This window comes from Notolepis coatsorum, assembly GCF_963971535.1.
Source record: "Notolepis coatsorum genome assembly, chromosome: 3".
Lineage (NCBI taxonomy): Eukaryota > Metazoa > Chordata > Actinopteri > Aulopiformes > Paralepididae > Notolepis > Notolepis coatsorum.
The window spans coordinates 15,433,039-15,458,397 of NC_140167.1; the positions used below are offsets into that span (position 1 = coordinate 15,433,039).

The 25,359-nt window shown below is 45.3% G+C and overlaps 2 protein-coding genes across 3 annotated transcripts in view; both read left to right on the forward strand.

Moving 5' to 3' along the window:
- rab11fip5a (RAB11 family interacting protein 5a (class I)) overlaps nt 1-17,674 on the forward strand; it is a 60,956-nt gene extending 43,282 nt beyond the window's left edge. The window contains exons 3-6 of one of the 2 annotated variants that reach the window (XM_084310903.1): nt 1,237-1,834; nt 3,961-6,732; nt 10,121-10,277; nt 15,188-17,674. In XM_084310903.1, coding sequence (XP_084167029.1) covers nt 1,237-1,834; nt 3,961-6,732; nt 10,121-10,277; nt 15,188-15,448 — 3,788 coding nt within the window. In that variant the 3' untranslated portion in view covers nt 15,449-17,674. The remainder of the gene's footprint in view (nt 1-1,236; nt 1,835-3,960; nt 6,733-10,120; nt 10,278-15,187) is intronic. The other variant, XM_084310904.1, reaches the window with a different exon arrangement.
- Nucleotides 17,675-18,347: 673 nt separating this feature from the next.
- Nucleotides 18,348-25,359, forward strand: part of sfxn5a (sideroflexin 5a) — a 61,626-nt gene continuing 54,614 nt past the window's right edge. The window contains exons 1-2 of the mRNA XM_084309570.1: nt 18,348-18,474; nt 21,715-21,783. Of these exons, the coding sequence (XP_084165696.1) occupies nt 18,427-18,474; nt 21,715-21,783 (117 nt within the window). The 5' untranslated portion in view covers nt 18,348-18,426. The remainder of the gene's footprint in view (nt 18,475-21,714; nt 21,784-25,359) is intronic.

The following is a 25,359-nucleotide window of genomic DNA, read 5'->3' on the forward strand; positions in this document are numbered from 1 at the left end:
TTGAAGATACAAATTAATTTTCAAGCACTTTCCTTGCTTATATCAGATGTATGTGTTATGAATGGAATGTAGACAATCTTGTTGGAAATATAGAGCAGCTGACAGATTAGAAATAGCATCTATTGTTCAAAAGATATGAATTAATTAATGAAACTAGATTCGATTCAAACAAATTAAAAAAAAAATTACATATTGTGATGGAAATTATAAAACGTTCATGTTTGTGTTAAAAATGTCTTCAAACTTACCCCATTCTCTTCATAGAGCCTTGTCTTCCTCCATACTCTCTGCCGCAATAGAACCATATTTCCTGGGTAGAGAAGTACCGTGGCTCTTCCTGGCTCTCGATGGTTCTCGGCTGTATGTTATTAGCCAATGCTAGCATGGGCGCTAGCGTCAAGCAACAGGCCTTGTCGTCAATTCTAGGTTGATAAAATGAAATATGTTATATACGAATATGAGCCACTAATGAATACACTAAATACAGCAATGTGGCTATTTGAAAACACTGCATTTGCGAAATAAATACGTCAATTGTGGGACCCTCTCGAAAACGAGATACTGTATCTCAATGTGGTTTTCCCAATAAAAGAATTTCAATATATATATAATTGTGTTCACGTTTAGCCATGCGTTAGCTCAGCAGCTAACGCACCGCAGCCTGGGTGAAGTTAGTAGCACACATCGGCACTTTTTCAAAACAAGCTTTTTGGTTGGAAAATATGACCAGAGTCTCTGGAAAAACATCTCACAAACACTAAACGTTAACGAATGCTATAATAAGTCCAACAAATTAGTATAAACAGTACTTACACGGTAGTTTCGAAATGCAAGAGCACACGCTGAATCCCAGCAGAAATGTATTCTATGACCGAACGCTCTGGGGAAAATCTACAAAAAAACCCGCCCGTCGTGTCGGCGGGCCATTTATATAGTTCCTCTGAGTCCTGCGGACTAATACTTGGTGTGCTGGTAGTGGTAGGTCTTCCATATAAGGCCTGAAAAGATGCTGTCCTTCCGCCCAAAACTCGACAAATAGGACCTGAATCCCCGGCCGCTCCCCATTGATCGCGCCTGCGATATCAGCGACTTCGTAAAACCATCTCCCTGTCTCTCTCTCTCTCTTACTTAAAACCACCTTGTCTTCTCTCTATTACCTAAAACCACCTTTCTCTCTCTCTCTCTCTCTCTCTCTCTCCCTGCATTTAATTGTGTTTCTGCTCCCCTTCTCAACAGCGCACACGGCCGACACGTCGCCCAAGTTGTCCCCCGACGAGTGTGACTTTGGCGACGAGGCCGGTGAGATCACCATCGCTGTGCCTCAACGCACCGTGTGCGTAAACGGAGGCCACGCTTACAGCGTCCAGCCCCTGGACCCCGGCTCGGGAAACCCCGCGGGCCTACTGGGCCTGGGGCAGCTGCAGAAGCCCCTGCCACTGTCCGTGTCCCTGCAGAACCTCAGCCCGCGAGCCCCGGTGCTGCCCAAGGGCCCCGCCGGAGACGGCCGCCGCTGGTCCTTCGACAAGGCCGGCGAGGAGGAGAAGGCGGCCATAGCGGCGGCCCTGGAACAGAGCGGCCCCATGCTGGGGGACGAGGAGGAGGAGGAGGAGGAGAGGCTGGCGCTGGCGGCGGCTCCTCCCCGGGCCTCGGCGGTGGAACCAGACAACCACGGGAAGAAGCAGAGGAGGAACTTGTTCTCTCACGGGAGAACGAGCGAGTCTGCGGGGGGGAAGGGACAGAGTCGGGCCAGGGATGAGTCTGAACAGGCCCCCGCTGCCACCGAGGAGAAACACAAGGGATGGTTCGGCTTGAAGGACTCCAACAGCAAACCCAGGTGAGACCGCGGAGCAATAACACCGGTGACCCCGTTCTGATGAGCTCACTCTGTGTTTATACATTAATCACATGGTGGGTTGTCGTGTCCCTATAAAATATGGATGCAGTGAGCCCTCGGGGAGCACCGGGGGGGGGGGGGGGGTGCTCGGCATACCTGGCGAGCCAGCGGAGACGCTATCGCTCGCCTTGTTTAGCCCGTCCCACATCATTTGCCTCCTATTTGGGCATCTAATTGCATGCGACCCGTATAGCTAGTCCCCGCTTTGTTGGGCTAGAAATGTGACATCAAAAGTGTTTGTGTTTTTTGATGTGCAGGCTAGTGTTGTACCAGCATGTCTGCTAGCGGGGGGGGGGGGGGGGGGGCATCTCGGGCTGCCATGTGTAACACTTCCTCCCTCAGCCCCTGCCCCTCTCTCATGGGCTCTGGTTACAGGAGGCATCTGCAATGCAGATAGGGGTGGTGGGTGCTGCTGCCCGTGAAATTTGCTCCGGAAACGCTCAAACCCTCAAGTCGAGCCCACTCCATAATGTGGGTCAATAATGATTTAATAAAAAAATTATATTATTGAGGATTTGACATTGAAAGAGGATTATTATGAGAGCTTGATTGTTAACAGTATTTGTTCTCTTTACAGGTGTGTTTTGCAATCCGCATTTTGTAACGTGTGTTAAAATGGAAATGAAAGTTTTTCTTCTGTGATGATCACTTGTGACACGCTCTCTCTCACACTTCCTGGTGGGGGTCGTTATCTGGGTCGCCGTCTGGCTGAAGCCGCTCGCTGCGCTTGACTTGTTCTCTCGCGTCACTCACTATTTATATCGGGTGTGTTTTCTTCTGCACTATGAATCCCAGTCCAGTTCTTTTTTTTTTACATCGTTTAATTCAGGTGTCCGTGAAATTTGTAGGGGGGGGGGGGGGGGGTTGTAATATAATGATGACGGGGAAACACAATGTTTGCACAGGGACAGATTAATGTGGTTATATAACCAAGGTCAGCTATTCTGGATGGGAGTGTATTGAATACTAGGTCTACTGCTATACGTTTCCATAGCACCCACCTTTTCCCCTCAATACTCCCAGAACCTTGGGAGAGGTGCCAAGTTGGCACGGGGCAGTGCCACGCAATCACTCTGTACAGTTGCATCATCATCCTTTTTTTTTTTTTTTTGCTACACATTTACCTCGTTGACCTTTTTGGAAAATATGAAACTATCACAGGGATATAATAGACATTATATACAGAATTATTAATCCATAGTTGCAGTTCCGGCACAAAAATATACAGGAAAGCTCAGTCCAAAAAAGGTCATTGGGTTGTTGTGGTGGTCGATCGATGAATCGCTATGATTACAAAAATAACCCACAAGTAGGAAAATATACCATGGGTGTGAAAAACAATTGGTAGGAAAACAAATGTCTTCAAACTGCATTTGTGACTAATAGTAATGACTATTAGTAAATGGATGAATTTACAATAGAAATTCTATATCTACTTAGAACCAGGAAAAAAATTGCTTTTGAATGGAAAGTTACAACAAAAACTGGGACTGGGTGACATTTTGGAAGAACTGAAAGTATAGCTTCTGTGATGTATTTTATTCGGCAGACCGTGACACTACATTTGGGATATTATGTTTTCAGGTATTGATATGTTAAACTGGTGTTCTGGTGTTCTTGCTGTTTCACACTGCTCACTGTTGCTCTTGCTATTTTCTGAAAATATTTCATAAATATTTTATGAAAATAGCTGATACTGAAGTCAGGACCACAGTCTGTTTTACTTTTCTTAAATTTTTAAATTTTAATTTAAAGGCAGAATCTGTAACGCTGTCAGACAGCAAAAGAGTCCGCCTTAGTATTGCACTTTGTTAAATTCTTTTGTAGAACCTGAGGTGTGGCCGGCAGTAGCAGCCCCTCCCCTCCCTATCCCCACCAGACAAACCACACATCAGACCAAAACAAAAGTAAAATGACAACAAAGTGCAACACCAATACGGGGGCTCTTCTGCCTAGAGGCGGCTGTTCGACGGCATTACCGGTTCTCCCTTCTAAATGAAGGCCTTGGGTTTAGCCGTGTGACCGATCCACACTAATCTAGAGGACTGTGTTCCTTCCTTTCACAGCCTGGTGATGTCACCTACTAAGCTAGAATCCAGCACAGACCCCCACCTCCCTCCCCTCCCGCCCCTCCCACTGGGTCGCCTCCCCTGGGGTCCCCCTGGTCCCCCTGTAGATTCGGGCGCTTTAAGTTCTCCGATGCACCACACTAACCCTTTCTCCCCCACGCAACCCGCCCCGCCTCCCATGTCCCCCGGCAACCCCTTCTTCTCCCTCTGCCAGAGTAACCCCTTCTATGGGGGAACGCTAACAAACCAAGCCCTAAAACCTGAGCTACCTCCTCTGCCGTATCTTTCCAGCTCCCGGCCCCCAATAGCTCCGATCTCCCCGCTGTCGGGTCGCCCCGACCCTGCGGAGGGCTCCGTTGTGGCCGGTGTTAAGCGACGTCCCCTTCCCCCGATTCCTCCAGAAGAGAACACGTTTGAGTCCGGCGGGACCTTGGAAACGGACGCTGAGTGGGACGACTCGTTCGAGGCGTTTGCAGCGGGCAGGCTGCAGTCCCCCGAGGTCCCGGTTTTAGAACGCACGCCGTGGCAGAACGCCACAGACGACGGCCCTCCCCTGGAGCAGCGCGATGACGAGGCAGCGTCGCTATCGACTACGGACTCTAACCAGAACACCAATGTTAATCACGCACTGCATCCCCCCACTTTAGATGTCCCTTCTTCACACACCGGCGTCGAGTTGTCTAATGAAATCGGCAGTCGGGTGAATCACTTCTGCGCAGGAACCCCGATCAGTTTTGCACATTCCATCAACTCCGTCCCGCCTCATAAAGACCTTGAAGGTGACTGCGAAGTGTTAGCTGCCCCTGTTGATTCTGATGTTAACTCACAGGACCTGAATGTTTGTCTTGAAACTAAGCTACCTAACAACACTGCTAACATTACCGGTGTAACCACTAACACTCACAACAACGCCTTCTGTCACGACTGTTACCACGTACACAGCACCTTGTCGCCGTGTTCGGGCTTAAAGCTGGACAAGAGCGATCCTCCAAACCCCGGTTCTTCAGGCGTGGGCAGTTCCCCCAGTCTGTCCCCTTATTCTGAAAGGTTCTCCGTTTCCTCGTACGAGGATGTGCAGGACGTCGACTGCTGCATACTTGACCCCGTCGAGAACTCGTCTGTGGTAGAAATCCGAGGACATTCTGAGGTAGAAGTTCGAAGACATTCCGAGATAGAAATTCTAGAACACACAGAGGTAGAGCTTCGAGAAAATTCGGAGGTAGGAATTGGAGAACATTTCCAGCCGTCGGAGGTAGAAATTCTAGAACGTTCCGGAACTCGGGACACCGTTATTGAGAAGCCGGATGCTCCGTCTTTAGATGATGTCGCTCGGGGAGAATCCAAAAGCCCAGAGAGGCCGCATCATTCATCAACACTGACGACGACGACGACGACGACCCCTCCGCAGCTTCCCAGTGTCACTGTGAAGGGGGTTGCAACCGATGATGGCGCTCTTATTCGGTCACAGAGTCTACCTGGCGTCCTGTGTCGTGACCTACAGACAAAACCCTCCGTCTCCTTACGATCAGACAAAGAGGATGGAGAAGAACGCTCCCGTGACCTCAAAGAATCTCCGGTGGATTCTTCCGACGAGGTAGATGATTCCATTAAAACGGTAAACGCCCGCACAGAGGCAGATATCCCCGCCATTCTCGATGATGAAAATAGTCCGAAACACCCAACGTTCTGCATCGTGACCTCCTCTCCCGGTGACTCCTCCTTGTTAGAATCGCCCGCGGACGCAAGTAGCTCGGGAAAGCAGGACGTCAGCGGGGCTCCTTCTCCCAAACCAGCCGGGCTCATGAATGACTTCCTCAACATCAGTAACATAAGCGCCAACCTCAGCCCAATCCCGTGCTTCGATGACGCCCTGCCGCCTGCGGGGGGGGCGTCTGACCGCAGCGCCGGCAGCCTCTGCCACAGCCTGTACGTGAGCATCGACTCGCAGCAGTACCAAACCTGCACGTCTCTCCAATCCTCCAAATGCTCGGAGGGAATGGCGCCCAATCGACAGGCGGGCATGCTGCTCTCCGCGACCTCGACACTATGTGAAGGAGAGACCTATGATGATGATGATGATGAGATGGGTGAGTTTCAGTGCGCGAAACCTGACGGTGTAGACACTTTTAGCTTGGAAGGGTTCGCTAACGCTTGCAGGCCACCATCCAATCGGACCAACGACCAGAGTGAGTTTTTCCAGTCCGGTGTGACGAGTGTGATGACGACGGCACTACTTGAACCAAGGTGCGTGATCGGTGACGACCTCTGTTTACAAATGACACCCGACACACTTACCGACTCTCACCACGTAAACTCTAAATCCGACGACCTGATCACCGGCGCGGGGGGCGTCGGGGCGAACCGGCACGTCCCACCGGAGGACTTGCCCCCCCCACTGCAGCGCTCCCTCTCCGAGGGCACAATGGTGGCCAGCTTCGAGGACCTCGCCGCCTCCTTCGGGAGCGACCCCTGCGTGAACCGGGGCTCCTCCTCCTCCTCTGCCCGGCATGACCTTCCTCTCCTCCTCCTCCTGACCTCCTCCACTCCCTCTATAACCGCTGACGGTAGCTCCCCCTTACTAGCTCTCTGCTCCTTCCCCCCCCCCCCCTCCGCCGCCGCCGCGGTGAGTTTGCCGCCCGGCGCGGCCGCGGCTACTGCCCTTCTCTGCTCTGCAAAGCCAGGCTCTGATGCACCGCATGCAGGTTTGCCCACCAAGGAGACACAGCAGCAGCAGCAGCAGCCGCCGCAAGCAGCCAATCAGCAGAACAGGTGAGGTTGCACATGCTCACTGGTTGGTGAACTTTTCCCACTTCCAGCATTTTCCACTGTCTTCTTCTGTGGTGGTCAGCCTCCCTCTTGCTGCTCTGCTTCCCCCTGGCTTCCTGCCTCTGTGTTTCTGCCTCTCGAGGGGTTTCTCCTTCTTTTGTGGTGTGACCATTTCTCTTCATCTCTCCTCTCACACACACACACACCTCCCTGCCCACCTCCTATGTACATGCACATGCACACGCACACACACACAAACACGCACACACACTTCCCTGCAGGTGTCTGTGTGTGTCCTACCTCTGTGACCAGAGGGGAAACGAGAGGCCCAGCCCAATTAGCAGTTATTATTTCCCCCTACTCCTACCACCCGCCTCCCCGTGGGGGCAGCCAGCGTTCTCACACAGCCGCAGAACCTGCCAACATCTCAACGAGGAGCTAGGCTATTACAACAGAACCAGTGAAAGGGCGTTGTCTGTGTGTCAATGATAACATTACCCCTCATTTCTCCCTTCTCACCTCCGGGTAATAACGCACTTAACGCAATTTCATGTGTTTGATTGCATGAACTTGTGTGTAATTAATGATTTCGGTTTTAACATTTCTTTTTTTTTAATTGTTATTATTCACTTTTTTTTTTTTTTATGGGGAGTCTTTAACCTCTTCCTTCTTTCTCCTAATCTCTCCTAATCCAGTGGACTCTGTGGTTGAAATGGGTGATCCAGTGTAATGGAAATAATCTGCACTGAGGTGCTGCTGGTATAATAGATGGGGTATTTTAATCCTTCAGACAAGGAGCTATATATCTTAAGTTTGTTTTATACCTTTTCAGATAAGTAATGTGTTCAAATCGCATTGACCGTTAGTTGTGTATATTCATTGTTAAACTCACACGCATCCAAAAACACTTTAATTTAGTTTGACAGTTATTGAGAGTAGAGTACATGCGTTTGAACGTGGCCACCAGTGATGTCATCGGGGACATTGAATCCTTGTGTCGTGTTAATTACAGCTCCATGAAATTATTTAGAGCTGTAATTAACACAAGGATTCAATGTCCCTGATGACATCACGGGTGGTCTTATTCAAACTCATTTACTTGTGAGTTTGTGCATTCTAAACATTCCATAAATGTGTCCTCTTGGGTGATGTATAACATTACCACTCCAAATTATTTGGCTTGATTCTACTAAATAATAATTAAAGACGCCATGAAAATACTTTAAAACAGACTTGTAGGTGCTCCTCGTTCTGAAGGCTTAGTTAGTGTGTTCTCTGTCTGAAGGCTTAGTTAGTGTGTTCTCTGTCTGAGGGCGTAGTTAGTGTGTTCTCTGTCTGAAGGCTTAGTTAGTGTGTTCTCTGTCTGAAGGCTTAGTTAGTGTGTTCTAGTTCTGAAGGCTTAGTTAGTGTGTTCTCTGTCTGAAGGCTTAGTTAGTGTGTTCTCTGTCTGAAGGCTTAGTTAGTGTGTTCTCTGTCTGAAGGCTTAGTTAGTGTGTTCTCGTTCTGAAGGCTTATAGTTAGTGTGTTCTCTGTCTGAAGGCTTAGTTAGTGTGTTCTCTGTCTGAAGGCTTAGTTAGTGTGTTTTCTGTCTGAAGGCTTAGTTAGTGTGTTTTCTGTCAGAAGGCTTAGTTAGTGTGTTCTAGTTCTGAAGGCTTAGTTAGTGTGTTCTCTGTCTGAAGGCTTAGTTAGTGTGTTCTCTGTCTGAAGGCTTAGTTAGTGTGTTCTCTGTCTGAAGGCTTAGTTAGTGTGTTTTCTGTCTGAAGGCTTAGTTAGTGTGTTTTCTGTCAGAAGGCTTAGTTAGTGTGTTCTAGTTCTGAAGGCTTAGTTAGTGTGTTTTCTGTCAGAAGGCTTAGTTAGTGTGTTCTAGTTCTGAAGGCTTAGTTAGTGTGTTCTAGTTCTGAAGGCTTAGTTAGTGTGTTCTAGTTCTGAAGGCTTAGTTAGTGTGTTCTAGTTCTGAAGGCTTAGTTAGTGTGTTCTCGTTCTGAAGGCTTAGTTAGTGTGTTCTAGTTCTGAAGGCTTAGTTAGTGTGTTCTAGTTCTGAAGGCTTAGTTAGTGTGTTCTAGTTCTGAAGGCTTAGTTGGTGTGTTCTCGTTCTGAAGGCTTAGTTAGTGTGTTCTCGTTCTGAAGGCTTAGTTAGTGTGTTCTCTGTCTGAAGGCTTAGTTAGTGTGTTCTCTGTCTGAAGGCTTAGTTAGTGTGTTCTCTGTCTGAAGGCTTAGTTAGTGTGTTCTCTGTCTGAAGGCTTAGTTAGTGTGTTCTCTGTCTGAAGGCTTAGTTAGTGTGTTCTCTGTCTGAGGGCTTAGTTAGTGTGTTCTCTGTCTGAAGGCTTAGTTAGTGTGTTCTCTGTCTGAAGGCTTAGTTAGTGTGTTCTCTGTCTGAAGGCTTAGTTAGTGTGTTCTCTGTCTGAAGGCTTAGTTAGTGTGTTCTCTGTCTGAGGGCTTAGTTAGTGTGTTTTCTGTCTGAATACTTAGTTAGTGTGTTCTAGTTCTGAAGGCTTAGTTAGTGTGTTCTCTGTCTGAAGGCTTAGTTAGTGTGTTCTCTGTCTGAAGGCTTAGTTAGTGTGTTCTCTGTCTGAGGGCTTAGTTAGTGTGTTTTCTGTCTGAATACTTAGTTAGTGTGTTCTAGTTCTGAAGGCTTAGTTAGTGTGTTCTCTGTCTGAAGGCTTAGTTAGTGTGTTCTCTGTCTGAAGGCTTAGTTAGTGTGTTCTCTGTCTGAAGGCTTAGTTAGTGTGTTCTCTGTCTGAGGGCTTAGTTAGTGTGTTTTCTGTCTGAAGGCTTAGTTAGTGTGTTCTCTGTCTGAAGGCTTAGTTAGTGTGTTCTCTGTCTGAGGGCTTAGTTAGTGTGTTCTAGTTCTGAAGGCTTAGTTAGTGTGTTCTCGTTCTGAAGGCTTAGTTAGTGTGTTCTCTGTCTGAGGGCTTAGTTAGTGTGTTCTCTGTCTGAGGGCTTAGTTAGTGTGTTCTCTGTCTGAAGGCTTAGTTAGTGTGTTCTAGTTCTGAAGGCTTAGTTAGTGTGTTCTCTGTCTGAAGGCTTAGTTAGTGTGTTCTCTGTCTGAGGGCTTAGTTAGTGTGTTTTCTGTCTGAAGGCTTAGTTAGTGTGTTTTCTGTCTGAAGGCTTAGTTAGTGTGTTCTCTGTCTGAAGGCTTAGTTAGTGTGTTCTAGTTCTGAAGGCTTAGTTAGTGTGTTCTCTGTCTGAAGGCTTATAGTTGGTGTGTTCTAGTTCTGAAGGCTGTTAGTGTGTTCTCGTTCTGAAGGCTTAGTTAGTGTGTTCTCTGTCTGAAGGCTGTTAGTGTGTTCTAGTTCTGAAGGCTTAGTTAGTGTGGTGTTTGTTTGAAGGCTTAGTGTGTTCTCTTGTCCGCTTCCGTCTGTCGCTAACACCCGCCATGTGCTCCTCCCAGCCCCCACCCGGTCAAGCCGCTGACCACTGCCATGCTGGGTGAGGAGAAGCGGCCGGAGGGACGGTCGGTACTGGCCAGCGGCCTGGAGAAGCTCAAGTCCACCATCCACCCCGGGAGGAGCAGCCAGCTCAGCGACCAGGAGCAGGAGAGGAAAAAGGTACGATAAAGGCGCCGGCGGTCTGTGATTCATATAGTAGGTAACGACTAGGATAGCATGTACAATAATGCTGAATATACTGTATATATATATATTTATTCTTACCATATATATATATGCACGTCTGTCTGTACATACCTGCATATAATCCTTTTTACATATCTGTAGATACTATATCTGTACATATCCCTTACCTACTCTTACTAGTTACGCTGCTGGCCAGTATGACTTACTACTAGGGATGTCCGATATTATCGACGATATTGGCATTAAAATGTGATATCGGAAAATATCTATCGGTTTTCAAACAAAATTATTATTATAATTTTTTTTACATTTCTATAACCTTTATTTACCCAGGCAAGCAAGTAAGAACAAATTCTGATTTTATTTATTGTCAAAAGTATGCATAATGTTATGTTAATTCCACAACAAGACATATGTAATGTTAATTACCTGAAATTATTCAGTTTTTTGGGGGGGGGGAACCCTGCATATATCTGTATCGGTTGATATCGGTATCGGAAATTAAGAGTTGGACAATATCGGTATCGGTAAAAAAGCCAATATCGAGCATCCCTACTTACTACTATAGTGTCTTTATACCTGTATCACTGTACATATTAATACTACAGCTCTGTACATACATCTGATTAGCACTATATTCAGTAGTACTAATTTATATATTTTCTACCTAGTTTAATAACCTGTACCTTGTATATCACTGTTGCACTTTGCACTCTGGTTGGATGCCAAACTTCTTTTAGTTGTACTGTAGTTGTGCTGTATGATGACGATAGATTTTAATCTATATTTTTAGATCCGAGACAAAATGTAATGTTTTCTTTTTATAAAGGGGAGTGGTCAGATGCAAAGCAGCTCACAGACTGGCAGTGTCACTAACTCAGTCAGTCAGTAATTCAGTCAGTAATTCACTCACGGTTAGACACACTGCCCCTAGGGGCGGCTCAAAGGCATGACACTTTGCGTTCAATTCGGTTGTTGTTAAGTCGTGACGTATCGACCTTCCAATAAACTGTTTCCTGCGAGGCTCTGGTCTTTTCAACACGCCTCAGTGCCGTGTCCCTTGTTGTTTTAATAGATCCGAGTCGTAAAAACTGTTTTTGGTCTGAGCTCCTATAGGGGTGGGAATCGCCAGAGACCTCACGATACGATACTATCGTGATACTTGCATCACGATACGATAGTATTGTGATACTAAATATATCGCGATACGCTGAGTATTGCGAATTATTTTTAATTTTTTTTTTGATAATTTTATTTATTACCTTTTTTTCAACTGCAAAGTAAAACTTAGAAGTGGTGGAGAGAATAAAAGCTAGCATATGAACTGTAGTGCCTGGTTAGGAGCGAATGATAATGGATGGATTATCCAAGTGGGGGTCCGGGGGGGGGAGCGAGCGAGAGCATGTGTGTAGGGTATTAGGTGTATATCTCGTATAATACATTTATTTAAATGGTGATTTCATTGGATGTGTACTGTTAATTAATGCTTGAATATCTAATTTTATGTTATGTTTATGTGTATGTTTAAAAAAGAAGAAAAAAAAGAATATGAAGAAAAAAAGTAAAACTGTCAACATGTTTTACCTAATAAAATAAAGCAGTCTGTTCATCTCACTTCAATCATTTGTATTGCAGAACATGGTATTTTCTCAAACAGACAGATGTCAACACTGTAATCTGTGTTGCATGTACCTGACAAACTGAACTGTTTGTATTACAGTCATATTCCAACTTAACTGAATGCACACGTGTGTGTGGACTACTGTACTATTACAGGTATTGAAATGAACAATGCAACTTCCTTATACAAAAAAAAAATATATATATATATATATTTATTTTAATGAATAATTAAATATCGATACTTGGCGTCCCTGTATCGATACAGTATCGCCACGCAAAGTATCGCGATACTGCTACGTATCGATTTTTCCCCCCACCCCTAGCTCCTAGTGTCTCCCGCTGTCTGAAGCGGAGCGTTTGGCCCCGGACATGAATATACATCACGCGTGGTGTAACTGAGGGGTACAATTCCCTGACTGTATTAATAAGTATGGTATCATTAAACCACTACTGTCTTATGTACATTACTACTGGCCATACAGTACACAGGTATATGATATGAACACCTCCACAATAACACGGTTCCACACAAAACTGGGTTTAATAATATTTATTAGCAGCAATGATAGTATATAACAATACTTTACGTAGGGTCGCGCTTATAAGGCGAAAGAATGTGCGTGAGTAAATCAATAACGTAAGTCCATTATCATATTACGCAGGAGATAATGAATACCACCTGTATCTTAGGAATTATATCTATGGTACACTAGTAAGGCAGCGGGAGATACTGGTAGGGTCCCTCCGGTTGTAGGCCAGCAAGGGGAGAGGAAATGTCGGTAGCAAAGTCTGGATCAACGGGGACTCAATAAGCTCCTGCTACGGGAGACGGTACATTACTCTCTTGATCGGCAGACGAAAGCAGCAGCTATTCTCCGGTATGCAGCTCCGCATTGAAGAAAGCTAGCCAGCCTCGGGCGTCCTAGAGGCGGGCTCGACGATGCTCCTCACAGGGTAAATCCCACACAATTGTGGGTGTAGACGATTCTCCGCTCCATCAGTTACAGGACCAAAGCAAATATAATCCAGCCGAAAAGGGCTATGTAGTCGTCGGGTAGGTTATCCAGTGTACATGTCCACACGGTCCTCGTCTAGGGCTCCTCGGGTGAAGGCGCCAGGGTAAGCTGCCCAGCCTGGATAAGCACACTAGCTGGTGCGAGGAAACGTTGGTGATGCTGGTCACTGTAGAACGGTAGCCGCACGATACACTATACATAAATAGACTATTACTGAATTAATAGAATAGGTCGAACTCGACGGTACAGCGTTAAACTCTGATACTTCAGTTATCAGTTCGCACGCGGTCTCAATGCTCTATTTGGGGCCTACTTCACCGCACGTTGTATCGTGGGTGAGGCTTCACTTGGGTAACTCGAACTACTTCTGTATTCACCTGCGCCATATTTATACGTTAGGCGAACAAACTAGTACCAGCCTTATTCCTGTCTCGTATTCTTGCGCAGAGCCGTTCATGTGCAGGCATGTCTTCGGCGGTGACTTTGAACTAGACCTTGGGGGTATGGCAGTGGCGCCTAAGGGAACGCTGTCCAATAGGAGAACGAAATATTATGGTCTGTACTAGGTTAAAGGGATATTCCGTGTATATGTACAAAGAATACACAAGGGATATCAGACGATATACAAATATTATGCAATATATATCAATCAATAAATATATATATTCGGTTTAATCTGATCCTTCGTAACACGTGGCGTCAGACTTGACAAGCGAATACACGCGAGGATGCGTCACATCTGTGACATCTCCGTGTGTCTTTTTGTTTCCTCGCTGAGACAGCTTGACGGCTGACGCTAGGGTCCCTGACTGTTGACAACCGGAAAGTTTTCATTCATCGTCTATTGGGAAGAGTGAGGAGCAGTTGAGAGCAGCCAGAGCGAATTAATTCCCCTGTGACTAGTCTTCACCTTTCTCCCCCCCCCCCCCCCCCCCCCCCCCAGTCCCAGAGCAGATGTACCGTCGCATGCACAGTATCAGCGATGCAATGATGTTTTTGTTACATTTTAACGAATGGAGCACGCCTCCCAATTTCGCTAAACGGGAACGAAATGAGGGAGAGAGATTATCATCGATAATGGGACCCCAGCGTTAGAGGGAGACGGGGAAACACAGGAGAGATGTTTTTTTGGCAGGATTTGATCCTAGGCTGGCAGGGTACATGTTGGTCTAGAGGTAAGAGTCTTACATTATGGGAAATGTGCTTACCATCTTCTCCAGAGTCGGACAAGAAGATGGGATATCAAGTGTTCAGTAGAAAGCTATCCGGCTGCTAGCTAGCCTAGCTTAGCACAAATTAATGGAAGCGGATACGGACCACTAGCCTAGCATAGCCTAGCCTATCTTAAAACTCCAGGTTAGCTGATCCATATCCGAGAAAATCAGGACGGCCCATTCCTTCCAAGACCAATCATACAATAGGCTCCGAAATGCAAACTCGCCTACAGTATGTTTTAGTCTTAAAGTTTAAACGGTGACTTGCAGCATGTCGCTTGTCAAATAAATAAATAAATAGTTTGCAAATTATGCGGGAGCCACTTTCTTCCGTCTAACCGGAATGTTTTGATGACATTTGCAGGCTGCTGGCATTTGTGGAATACACTGCCACTAAAAAAAATCTAGTTTAAAAACTAGAAGCCTAATGTTTTATTTATTTTCTTGGTCACATAGTCAAAGATAACTGAAGGAGTATTCAGTGGCAGGTAGCCTACAAGCTGGGTAATCCAGCTTTGACTCCATGTCGGCTTCTCATTTAGTTGCCCTCTGATTGGGTGGGCCTTGGTGTCGAGTGTGTGCACCCGGGCCCACCCCTAGCTCCGCCCTGTAACATCTGTTCACGTCTCTCTCTCTCTGTCTCTTTCTCTCTCTCTCTCTCTCTCTCTCTCTCGTATCTGTCTGTCTGTCTGTCTGTCTGTCTGTCTGTCTGTCTGTCTGTCTCTCTGTCTGTCTTTCTCTCTCGTATCTGTCTGTCTCTCTCTCTCGTATCTGTCTCTCTCTCTCTCTCTCTCGTATCTGTCTGTCTGTCTGTCTCTCTCTCTCTCTGTCTCTCTCGTATCTGTCTGTCTGTCTCTCTCTCTCGTATCTGTCTCTCTCTCTCTCTCTCTCTCTCTGTCTCGTATCTGTCTGTCTCTCTGTCTGTCTCTCTCTCTCTCTCTCTCTCTCTCTCTCTCTCTCTCTCTCTCTCTCTCTCTCTCTCTCTCTCTCTCTCTCTCTCTCTCTCTCTCTCTCTCCCCCCTCTACACAGTCTGTGACGGGGGCGGCGGGCTCCTACTACCACCTGAACCACAGCGAGCTGGTGGCCCTGCTGGTGCGGCGCGAGGCGGAGCTCCAGGGGCAGCGGGAGGAGCACGAGCGGCGCGGCACCCTGCTGGCCAAGCGGGAGCTGGAGCTCAAGAAGCTGAAGCCGCAGGTGCGAGACCTGGAGGACTACATCGACACGCTCCTCGTGCGCATCATGGAGCAGACGCCCACCCTGCTGCAAGTGGTGCGCACCAAGTTCAAGTGACGAAGGTGGACGGACGACGCGGGACTTTTCTTTTTGCAGTATGCATCTGTGCACTCTTATGCCCCCCCACCCCTCTCCCCCCCACCCTCCCCCCTCCCCCAACAGCCGTCTAGTCTTTTCACTGCTACGCTGTCCTTTTTGATATTAATAAATTCAGCGCTGAGGGACGTCTGGGTGATGTTTTTCCAGTCGGCATGCTTTACTCACTGTATTGACACGCGCCCCCCCCCCTGTCCCCCCCCCCCCTCCCCTGTCCCCCATCCCCTGGGGGGGGAAAGGGTTTGGTTTGTGTGAATGTAGGAAAAACATAGCGGGTCCTCAGGTTGTCTTCAGGTTACACCCCGTTGGTACTTAAAAGCTAATAGAGAGAGAGGTCAATCGCGCGGGTTCCGAAAAACCCCCAAAACTCTTCCAATTTTGGGATCCTGATTGTAAAGAAACATGAAAATCCTCCTTTTTTTCCACTCGTCACCTCATCACCTTCCTCACTTTAGAAACGGAAAGAGAAAAGGCTCCGCCCCCCCCCCCCCTCCCCCGGTGCACAGAACGCCCTGAAGCTACAAACCAAATGACAGGTGTAGATATTCACGTGTGTCGTGTGCACACAGTATTGGAAGTCGATTGTAGGTAAGAAAAAAAAAATAAAGAGTGCTCAAAAGTGTTCTTAGCCAGCAGTTAGTGGCTTGATTTTAATTCCTTTGATACACACAGGTGCTGAATATGTTTTGCTTGTTCCCCCCCCCCCCCCCCCCCCCCCTTTTTGCGGACATGTCTTGAAACGACACACACACACACACACACACGACACTCAGCCTCATAAGCTAACCGATCCGTACGGCGGTGTAGTGGGGACTCGTATGGGTGGTGGTGGTGGTGTTTTACCAGTCGGGAGGTCGGAACCACACCGCGGGGGATCGGACACACCGCTGCTTCTCTGATCTTGTTTGCCTTCCACTGTGCATTATCGACACGATTCTTGGCGTTTTTTTTTTGTTTTTTTAAGAGAATGCCTACAACATGCCGGTGGTACTTGATTACCCTCTCTTCTTGACTCTCGCGTGTCGCCGACCCCTCTGACCCCTTCCGTTCTGCTTCTGCTAAAGCACACGTATTTGCTAGTGCTTTCAGGTGGGCCACAAAGGGATATAGAGCGTATTTACAGCATATTATTATGCCGTAAAAATGGAAATGCCAAATGCTGCCTTATTTTTGTTTTTGTTTGCCGTTCGATGTTCATAGGTTTCGCACTTGATTTTTTTGTAGGGGCTTGGGGGCGAGTTTTGAAAAGGATAAAAATGAAAGAAAAAAAAGCCATCGTTCACTGAAAGCTATTTTTTCCGGACGCTTCGTTATGCTATTATTTAGGATCATTGCACAAAAATAAATCGTATGCATACAAATAAGAAAATGAGCAGATACAGTAATTATTTTGAAATGCCCAAAAAAAAAAAAAAAAAGAGAGAGAAAAAAAAGCCAAGCCTCGAAACTTAAATCTATGGAGTAGATTTGATACACCGTGAAGTATTAATGTCACGAAGCCACGTTTCAACGACGTCTGTGGTCTGTTCTTGCACTACTTTTAACGTCAGAACATACTCTACTGTAGCCTACCTGTCTATTGATGTTGGTATAGTTGGATCTAGGTCACTTCCTATTGCACTTTTTATTTTTTAAAGTAGCCAACCCTCTGTGACTATTAAAGCACTTGGCCCGGACGCCACGACACCAACCACGTTATGTTCGGCCAACGAGCTTGAAGCGTACAAAACATCGAAACCGCCTTTTCTCATCTCAAACGTTCTGCTGTGCGGTCACAACACGGGAGTGCGTTAAGACGACCGTAGTGTGACGTGCTCAGTGCGACTCTGCACCTTCTCGAAGAACTATGCTCTCCACCACGTCTTCCATTTTTATTAAAGTCTTTTATTTAAATCTTCATCCGATTGTATGTTGTCCTCTATTGTGTAGCAGGTAGAATGTGCATAAGTTAGTATACGATTGGAAAGTTTACAATTCGTGACGCAGTTCTGTTTCACAAATTTTGTATATTTAATAAAGAATATTTTGTGTTTCTTGCTCACTGTATGTTTGGATGTAGATCTTTTTTTTTTATGTGTGTGTTATGGGCTTGCAGCCTTGGTAGGCTACTTGGTTCTTGTTGTAGGGTTTCTTGTGGTTATTTGCACAAACTTGAATTATCCATTTCAGCTGTAGCAGGATACAAAAACCGACTGTTAAAATTTGTATTGTGTGGCTGTTATTATTTTACATAATAGCTCTGATTTAAAATAAATAATTGAAAAGGAATGTATGATGTACAGTCCACTTCCATGTGGGGGGTTCATACAAACATGCATACATTTCTTCTATACACACAAACATCCTCTCTCACATTATTGTCTCTCTCTCTCTCACACACACATATCCTCTCACACACACACACACATCCTCTCTCACTCGCGCACACACACACACATCCTCTCTCACTCGCGCACACACACACACACACACACAGCAAATAATTTCAAGAGCAAAACATGTCCAACTATTAAACACTACCACTAGAGGGCTATGTAATCCTCTGTAAAATCACAAGCATTAGTCGTTTTTCTCCCGTTTCCAGAAATATTCTAAATGTATCAAGCAATCAGAATGATTTTGATCTATTTATATAGCCCTTTATATTTGTTTTTACTACACGGTGATCCGTTTTCTTTGTGGTTTTGTTTACGGACGTGAACACATCGGATGCTCTGCTGGGAAATGTAGTCGACTTTTCAAAGTTCCGGCAACATCCTGTTGGTTCCAAACAACCTTAAAAACTACAACTCCTAGGACTCCACTCCCCCACTACCTGTATTGTTGACTGTAGGCTGTCGCTGCACATGTACGCGAACGGGAAGTTAAATATCAGTTATATTCAGCAGCAGGGAGGGTTGCCTGCTGTGTTGCATATTGCAGAACTTGCACGCTGCAAAATGTCAGACTATCCGACATTCCAGTATGGCAAGTCTCGTTTCGACCAGGTAGTTATACCGTTTCTTTTTAATAATTGACGTGTAAGGTAACTGGACATCAGGCACATTCATGCGTCAAGTCATCCCACCGTTGCGTTTGAACCTACACAGCGCGAAGAATCATATTCATAATAGAAGTACTTTATTAATCTCGAGGGAAATTCAGCACTACAGAGCGCTCACAATAAACATTTAGGTAGTCAAAAATAAGAATACAGAGTCAAGGATATATTCTAAGATATATATATTATTATATATTCTAAATATACAGTGAAGTGTACAATGTTCGTGTGTTGAAAATGTACAATAAAACGTCTTCCGGTATTTACTTATTTTTTTTTCTCTCAAGCTAAAATTCCAGTAGGGTCCGTGTATGTTTATGCTTTTTCCTAAGTAGATCTGGGGCCTCTACTGTAGTCTACACTATGAATTGAAAATGGGGGACCCTGATGTAAACAAGACTAAAGTCTTTCTCTGGTCTGCATCATTGAGCTGTATTGTTGTCATTCTGCAATCTGTTAAATAAAGTTTTCATTCATTCACAATATACTGTCTGCACACAACACCTGCTGCACGCAGCCACGCAACAACTGGAGTAAAGGTGGGGCGTTTCATCATCTCCCCACTCATGTCCGGTCAAAAGGTGCTTAGTGGATCTGTCGGAAGTACAGGCGGACATCTATTGGCCACATGAAAAATAAATAGCCATAGCCTTTCTCATTCCAATAAAAGTGTCACTATTATTATACTACCCTCCTCCTCGCTGTCATCTGTAAAATATCAGTGATTGTGGTTATTTTCCCTTTCCTCTGTTTTTTTTTTTACTGTGGGTCAAGGTCAGGGGCTGTTTGGGCTATACAAATTAACTTGACTCGACTCCCCTTCCACACCGAGACGTTTGAAAAAGTAACCATATGTTCCATATCTTCCAACCCAACAGTTTGGTACCTATACAGTTCAAGAATTAGTTCAAATTAGCAATGGCTGTAATTGAGCTTTAGTTCGTGACGGATGCGGGCAGCATGTTGTGGTGCTTGCTGTGTAGAACTGTATCCCAAATTATCCCTCTTGCTTCCTCTCAGGAATACATTATATTATATAAAGTTATTTTGGCCACAACCATTTAAAATTAATTGCCTCGTCTTGAGTGAGTGTGAGTGTATTCATTTTCCATAACAGTTGGAGAAGAAACGGTTTGTACGAGGTATTAATGAGCACCCTCCACCTGGCGCCGTGTAAAGTAGGGGTGGGAATCACCAGATATATATATATATTCATATAACATCTGTTTTTTTCTAATAAGAAAAGTTTTCAATCTGTTCACCTCACTTAAATCATTTTTACTGCAGACATAAAAAAAAAAGATTGATATTTTGCATTCACCGCGATACGACATTGATCGCCAGACTAAATATCACAATACTATGCTGTATCGATTCAGCCCTACTATAAAGTCAGTTGTGTCATCATGATTATCAGTCATTGACCGCTGCCTCACTCACCTGGTGAAGCTGGGTTCGCTGTAGAGATATTTGAAATTTGAAATTTATTTGAAGGATAAACCCCTTGAGATATGCTATCTCGTTTTCGAGGGGGTCCTTAACATAGGATACAAAACATACAATACATAACAAAACAAAAAACAAGACAACAAATGCACTTATACACTGACAGACGCTCTCCCAAGCTCACTCCCACAATCCACACTGATTCATCCCAAGAGGATCACCAATATATATATATATGTTCCCTTATAAAACACAAACAAAATTATAATTTGATCTGAAAACGACATTTAAGCCCTAACACAGTAAATCAATAACAGGTGCAAGTAGTCTGTAGATGAGTGAACAAAGATATCTTGAATAACCGGTAAGAAGTAAGAGATCTGAGTGAACTAGGCAGTTTGTTCCAATCAGCTGGTGCTTTATATTTAAAGGCAAGTCGACCGATGTGACCTTCTCAATCAGATGAAGAGTAGGACACATTTACACAGCTCTCGCCAACAGTGGAAAGTGAACCCCCCCCATCCCCCCTCCCATTATTATAACCACATTCTACAGAGGAACCATCGAATCTATGAAGCGCGGTGTGTCCGAAAGGCCACCAACATACGGTGGCAGCTGACCCCTCTCTCACCTCCTCCAGCTGACCACCTCTTTGCACTGTTAACCATCTGGGAGGAGGCTTCAGAGAGCATCCGGGCCAGGTCTGCCAGACTGTCCAGGTCTGCCCCCATCACTCACACGTACTTTTTCTAGTCTGGACTGATCCTCTACTGAGCTCCACTCCGGTCCAGTCGAGCTTTCACTGCTGTTTAAATCCAAAAGAGTGCCAAATCCTTGTGTCGCCTCTAGACCCTCCTTTCTCTCCTTCACGTGAAGTTACATCTACTCTACTACAAGAAATGAAAGTGAAACATAAGTTGCTCTGTACTGTGTGAAGTCTGCGCACGTTACGTTTACAATGTTTATTTTGAGTTCCTTTTGTTTGATGAATGTGAGCACTGATATGCAAATGAACTAAATGGGTTTATTTTTTATCTCTTTCTATATATATATACAGTATATATAAATGACGGCTCGACTCAAATAATCTGTCCACTGAGGTGTCTCCGACTGATCATTTGAATTGTCGATTTTCAGTTGGCAGCCCTACGAATGACTACATGAAAGTCAGTGGAGAATGCCGGCAATTAACCCTTTCACTGCCACACGACAGAAGGTTAGCCCTTTACTATCACACAACCGACGGCGATGCTCCATCATTAGCATTATTAGCTCCGCAAATGATGGAGCATCGCCGTCGGTTGTGTGATAGTAAAGGGCTAACCTTCTGTATTGTCACAGTGAAAAGGGTTAACCGGCTGTCGTGTGGCAGTGAAAGGGTTAATTCCCCCAAAATACTTCCCGTTGCCTGATGGGAAATATATTCCCACACAGTCATCCTTGTGCCTCTGTAACTTTCTGTGCCAAATCACAGGCTGATTGGCCCTATAGTTTGTAACATATTGTGCAGATTCACACACACGCACACATGCACGCACGCACACACACACACACACACACAGACGCCGCCTACCGATAATAAAGAACCTTGAACCTTGATTTAAATCTTCTGTAGTTGTTTTCATGGACATGTGGTGTTTGGCACAAGCTATTAATGGAGGGTTTAACATTCTTCTCTCTCCTCTCCTCTCTCCACTCTTCTCCCCTCCCCTCTCCACTCCACTCCTCTCCTCTCTCTCAGAATACGTTCTTTGGTAGGTTCAGACATTTCCTGGATGTGATTGACCCCAGCACCCTCTTTGTGACTGAGGTACAGAACCTTCATTAATACACTAATCCTTATTTATTGAAGTGCACAGTGTCAATCAGTAATAATAATAATAATGGATTCAATTTGTACCGCGCTCTACATTCGTGAGAATCTCAGAGTGCTACAGGAGATAAAGACAAAAGTTAAATGAATAAAACAATTTAAAGTGTTTGATTTGGCCCAATAAAATGTGTGTGTATGTGGGGGGGGGGGGGGGGGGGGGGGGCTACTCCACCATGTAGATAAAATATAGTATAAGATAAGATACTAACTGTCAATATCTGGGGGGTGGGGAGGGGTTGCATTGCACATGGCAGTATATGAAAGAGTATTAACAATACATAAAAAAAAAAAATGCAAGAACAAAAAAACAACAAAAACAAAACGTCATAATGTTGAAGGTTATCCTAGAATCTCCAGAGTGACTAACAGAGATTAACAACAGATGTTAACAGTGTTATCTGTTATGGCATGTTCATAATGAGCATAGCTAGTTATGAGTGTGAAGAGCAACTGTGCATCATGGCACGTGCACCACAAAATGACGTACTGCACATGCATTACAAGACCCAGTCAGTGATCCACATGTAAACAAATATTCAGTCCCACCACCAAAGTAATAAACAAGATTGAGACATGTTTTCATTCTCTTCTTGATTGACTGAATTGATACAAAGGCTAACGTATACACACAGATAAACACAAGTTTTAATAGTATTTTCTAAAGGGTTGGTTACAATCATAATGCTTGTAAAAACACGAATAAAACAGACCTATATTCATTAAAGAAAGTTGATTTAATAAAAGAAAAATACTCATTTAATCAGATTAATCACTTTATTCAAATTGAGGATTTAGTTAAAAAAAAAAAAGGTATTTGTATTCTTAATTCTTTTGTGAAGTTACATTTTTTTTATAGACATTCGAAGCTTCGTTCGAATACTTCAATCGAAGCTTTGAATGTTAAAAAATGACATTCGGTACAGCCCTATTTGCATGTCATCCCCTGTCTCTCTACCCTGCTTTCCTGTCACTCACTGTCCTGTCTCAATAAAAGCAGAAATATTCCAATTTGCAATGGGTGTAGAAAGTCTCAAATAGAACCAAAAAAATCATGGACATGGGGCTTTAACAGGGGAGATCCCAAGAGTCCAGACCCCTGCCTCAGGAACCAAGCTGTCCTCGGGTCGATTCCCATCAGAACCTGCCCTCACTCTAGTGCATCCATGACGTATCGTGTGTGGATCTTGTGTGTCATGATATCTCCCCACATAGATTATATTCGATTAATGTAATGTCCATTATACAGTATATATAAGTAGAGGTTGTTGGTATCTAAGCAGAGTACTAATGTAACAGTAAAGTGCAATAGCAATATACAATGTACAAGTGATTAAACTGGAGTGTATATATAAATGAGTACTACTGAGAGTAATAGTGCTAATCAGATGCATGTACAGTGTTACAGTGTTCTGTATCGTTAGTGGCTTAGCTTGGCATCGCTACTGCACTATCTCGCGTACGTGCACGCGTACTGAATAAACCACAAATGTACCTCTAATACCAGTATTAGTCTGACCACACCCCTCATCAGCTTACCTTCATAAGCAGGTGTGTGGTCACCTGCTCTCCTCCTTCTCGCTTTCACCACAAGGAAGAGGTGCCTCGGTAGATCCCCACACTTGACACCATGATGGAAGAAATTGGATTAGGAACAGCTTGGGAAACAAGGATACGTTGACATCATATCTTTATTTTCTCTCTCACTATTTTCGAGAAAATACGGCGATATTGTCTTCGTACTGGAGTGTCTAGAAGATGATGATCATTCTAAAAACCCTCCACCGGTTTTCGTATTGGGAGCACGCCGCTGCATGCTTCTCAACTGCAGTTCCTTGCTGTGTTTGTTGGGGTGAAACCTGTCAGGCCACAGCTGAACTGTCGGACATGCCGCTGTTGTGAGGAGCGGTGCGTTCCAGGTTGGGTGAGTAGTGTTTGCTGGCGGGCTCCACTTGTCTGTTAGTGCTATGGGGGCTACTTGACAAAGTTTATGGAAACCGGCCCCAGGCTAGGGTCCTTTGTTTAGCCGCCTAGGCGACAGAAGGCCTTGATCTGGCGACCATTATAGTTTTAACTAGTGGGCCGCGACCATTGACACTGGTGATCCCTGTGTGTTCTGGACGAGTGGATTCTCTCTGTCACCGTGTTAAGACCCCATCTTTCATATCCAAATGAGAGTATTCCTTCACGAGGGGATATGTGCATGTAATGTGCGATAGCGGCAGATTCATGTTCAAAGTCAGCTATACAGGCCAGTTGGTACTGTGCTGATTCCGCCGGACGTGGTAATGTCACCGTTGTGAAGCGGTGTTGACGTCTTGTTTTCTCTTTTCTCTTAAAAAGTGAGGAGGGTTCAGAACGGCGGCCTGTCTGGGTGAGTGTTATGTCATTGTTTACATGTTCATAGCTTACGGTTAGCCGGTCAGTGGCCTGGCGCGGGGTAGCTTCGCTTCTCGCGCGCCGCCGGGAGCTCGCTTCTGATCGCGTGCGTCGTTAGACCGGCGTCTCGCGAGCGGAAGCAATAGCACCCGAACGGTTGGAGCAGCCGTTAGCTTGATGCTATTCTGTTGAACGTGCTTTGATTTTAACATGTTTTACACTCTTGACCACGACGTCATCCTTGACAGGGGATGTTCGTCGACCCTACCTGAGCCTAGACGGGGATTGCGTCAACAAAGAGGACTGTAGCGACTGGTGGAGCGGCGACGCTGCCCGGGTCGAACAACACAGGACGGCTGTGTTCTACGGTGTCTTGTGAGTTTGACTGCACTTCGCTGATCTGCGTTCCGGGTAGGTACGGGGTTGGCCAGACCTCATAACACGTCTTCTGGTTTTACTTTGCTAAATGTATTGTGGATAAACGGTGTTTTTTCCCAAAACGTGTGTTGTTGCAATACATTTGGGATACGTTGCGGGTTGTGTGTGAGCTGTTTTTGTCACTGGCAGTTAGCTTCTCCGTGCAGATCGTGATGTATTGATCTGGTTGTTGTGTGAGAAACATCATGGTGTTTATGTGTACCGTGTACTCACTACTAAGGCAACTAACCTATGAAGCTATGCTTGGTGACAAGTGAGTAAAAGAATGTTCTTTCTCAGACTGTAATGACAATGAACAGTGAGTTCACACATTAACAGGTTTTCCTGTTTTAACTGGCCGTATTGAGGGTAAAATAGGAGGATTGTGTTTTCCCCCCCCGGTTCCCTGGGGACTTTATCACCTCCTATCAGACATGTTGTGCATTAATTGTGTCTTTTGTGTGGTAGGGATACGATGTGACTCTTAGCTTGATTGCTGAGGTTGTGCTAAATCTGCTGGAGAAACTTATTTCCTAAAGGGAAATTGGTTTGGTTGCTGTCATGTGTGCTTAGCAAGGCCTGTGGTCGATACTAATCAAGAATGATGTATTCTCTCATTGTGAAAAAAACGGCGTTCCTCTGTTGAGTGTTTTTGCCATTTTTTGTAGGTGATGATGGGTTGTGTGTGTCATGTGACCTACAACTGGGTTGTACTGGCCA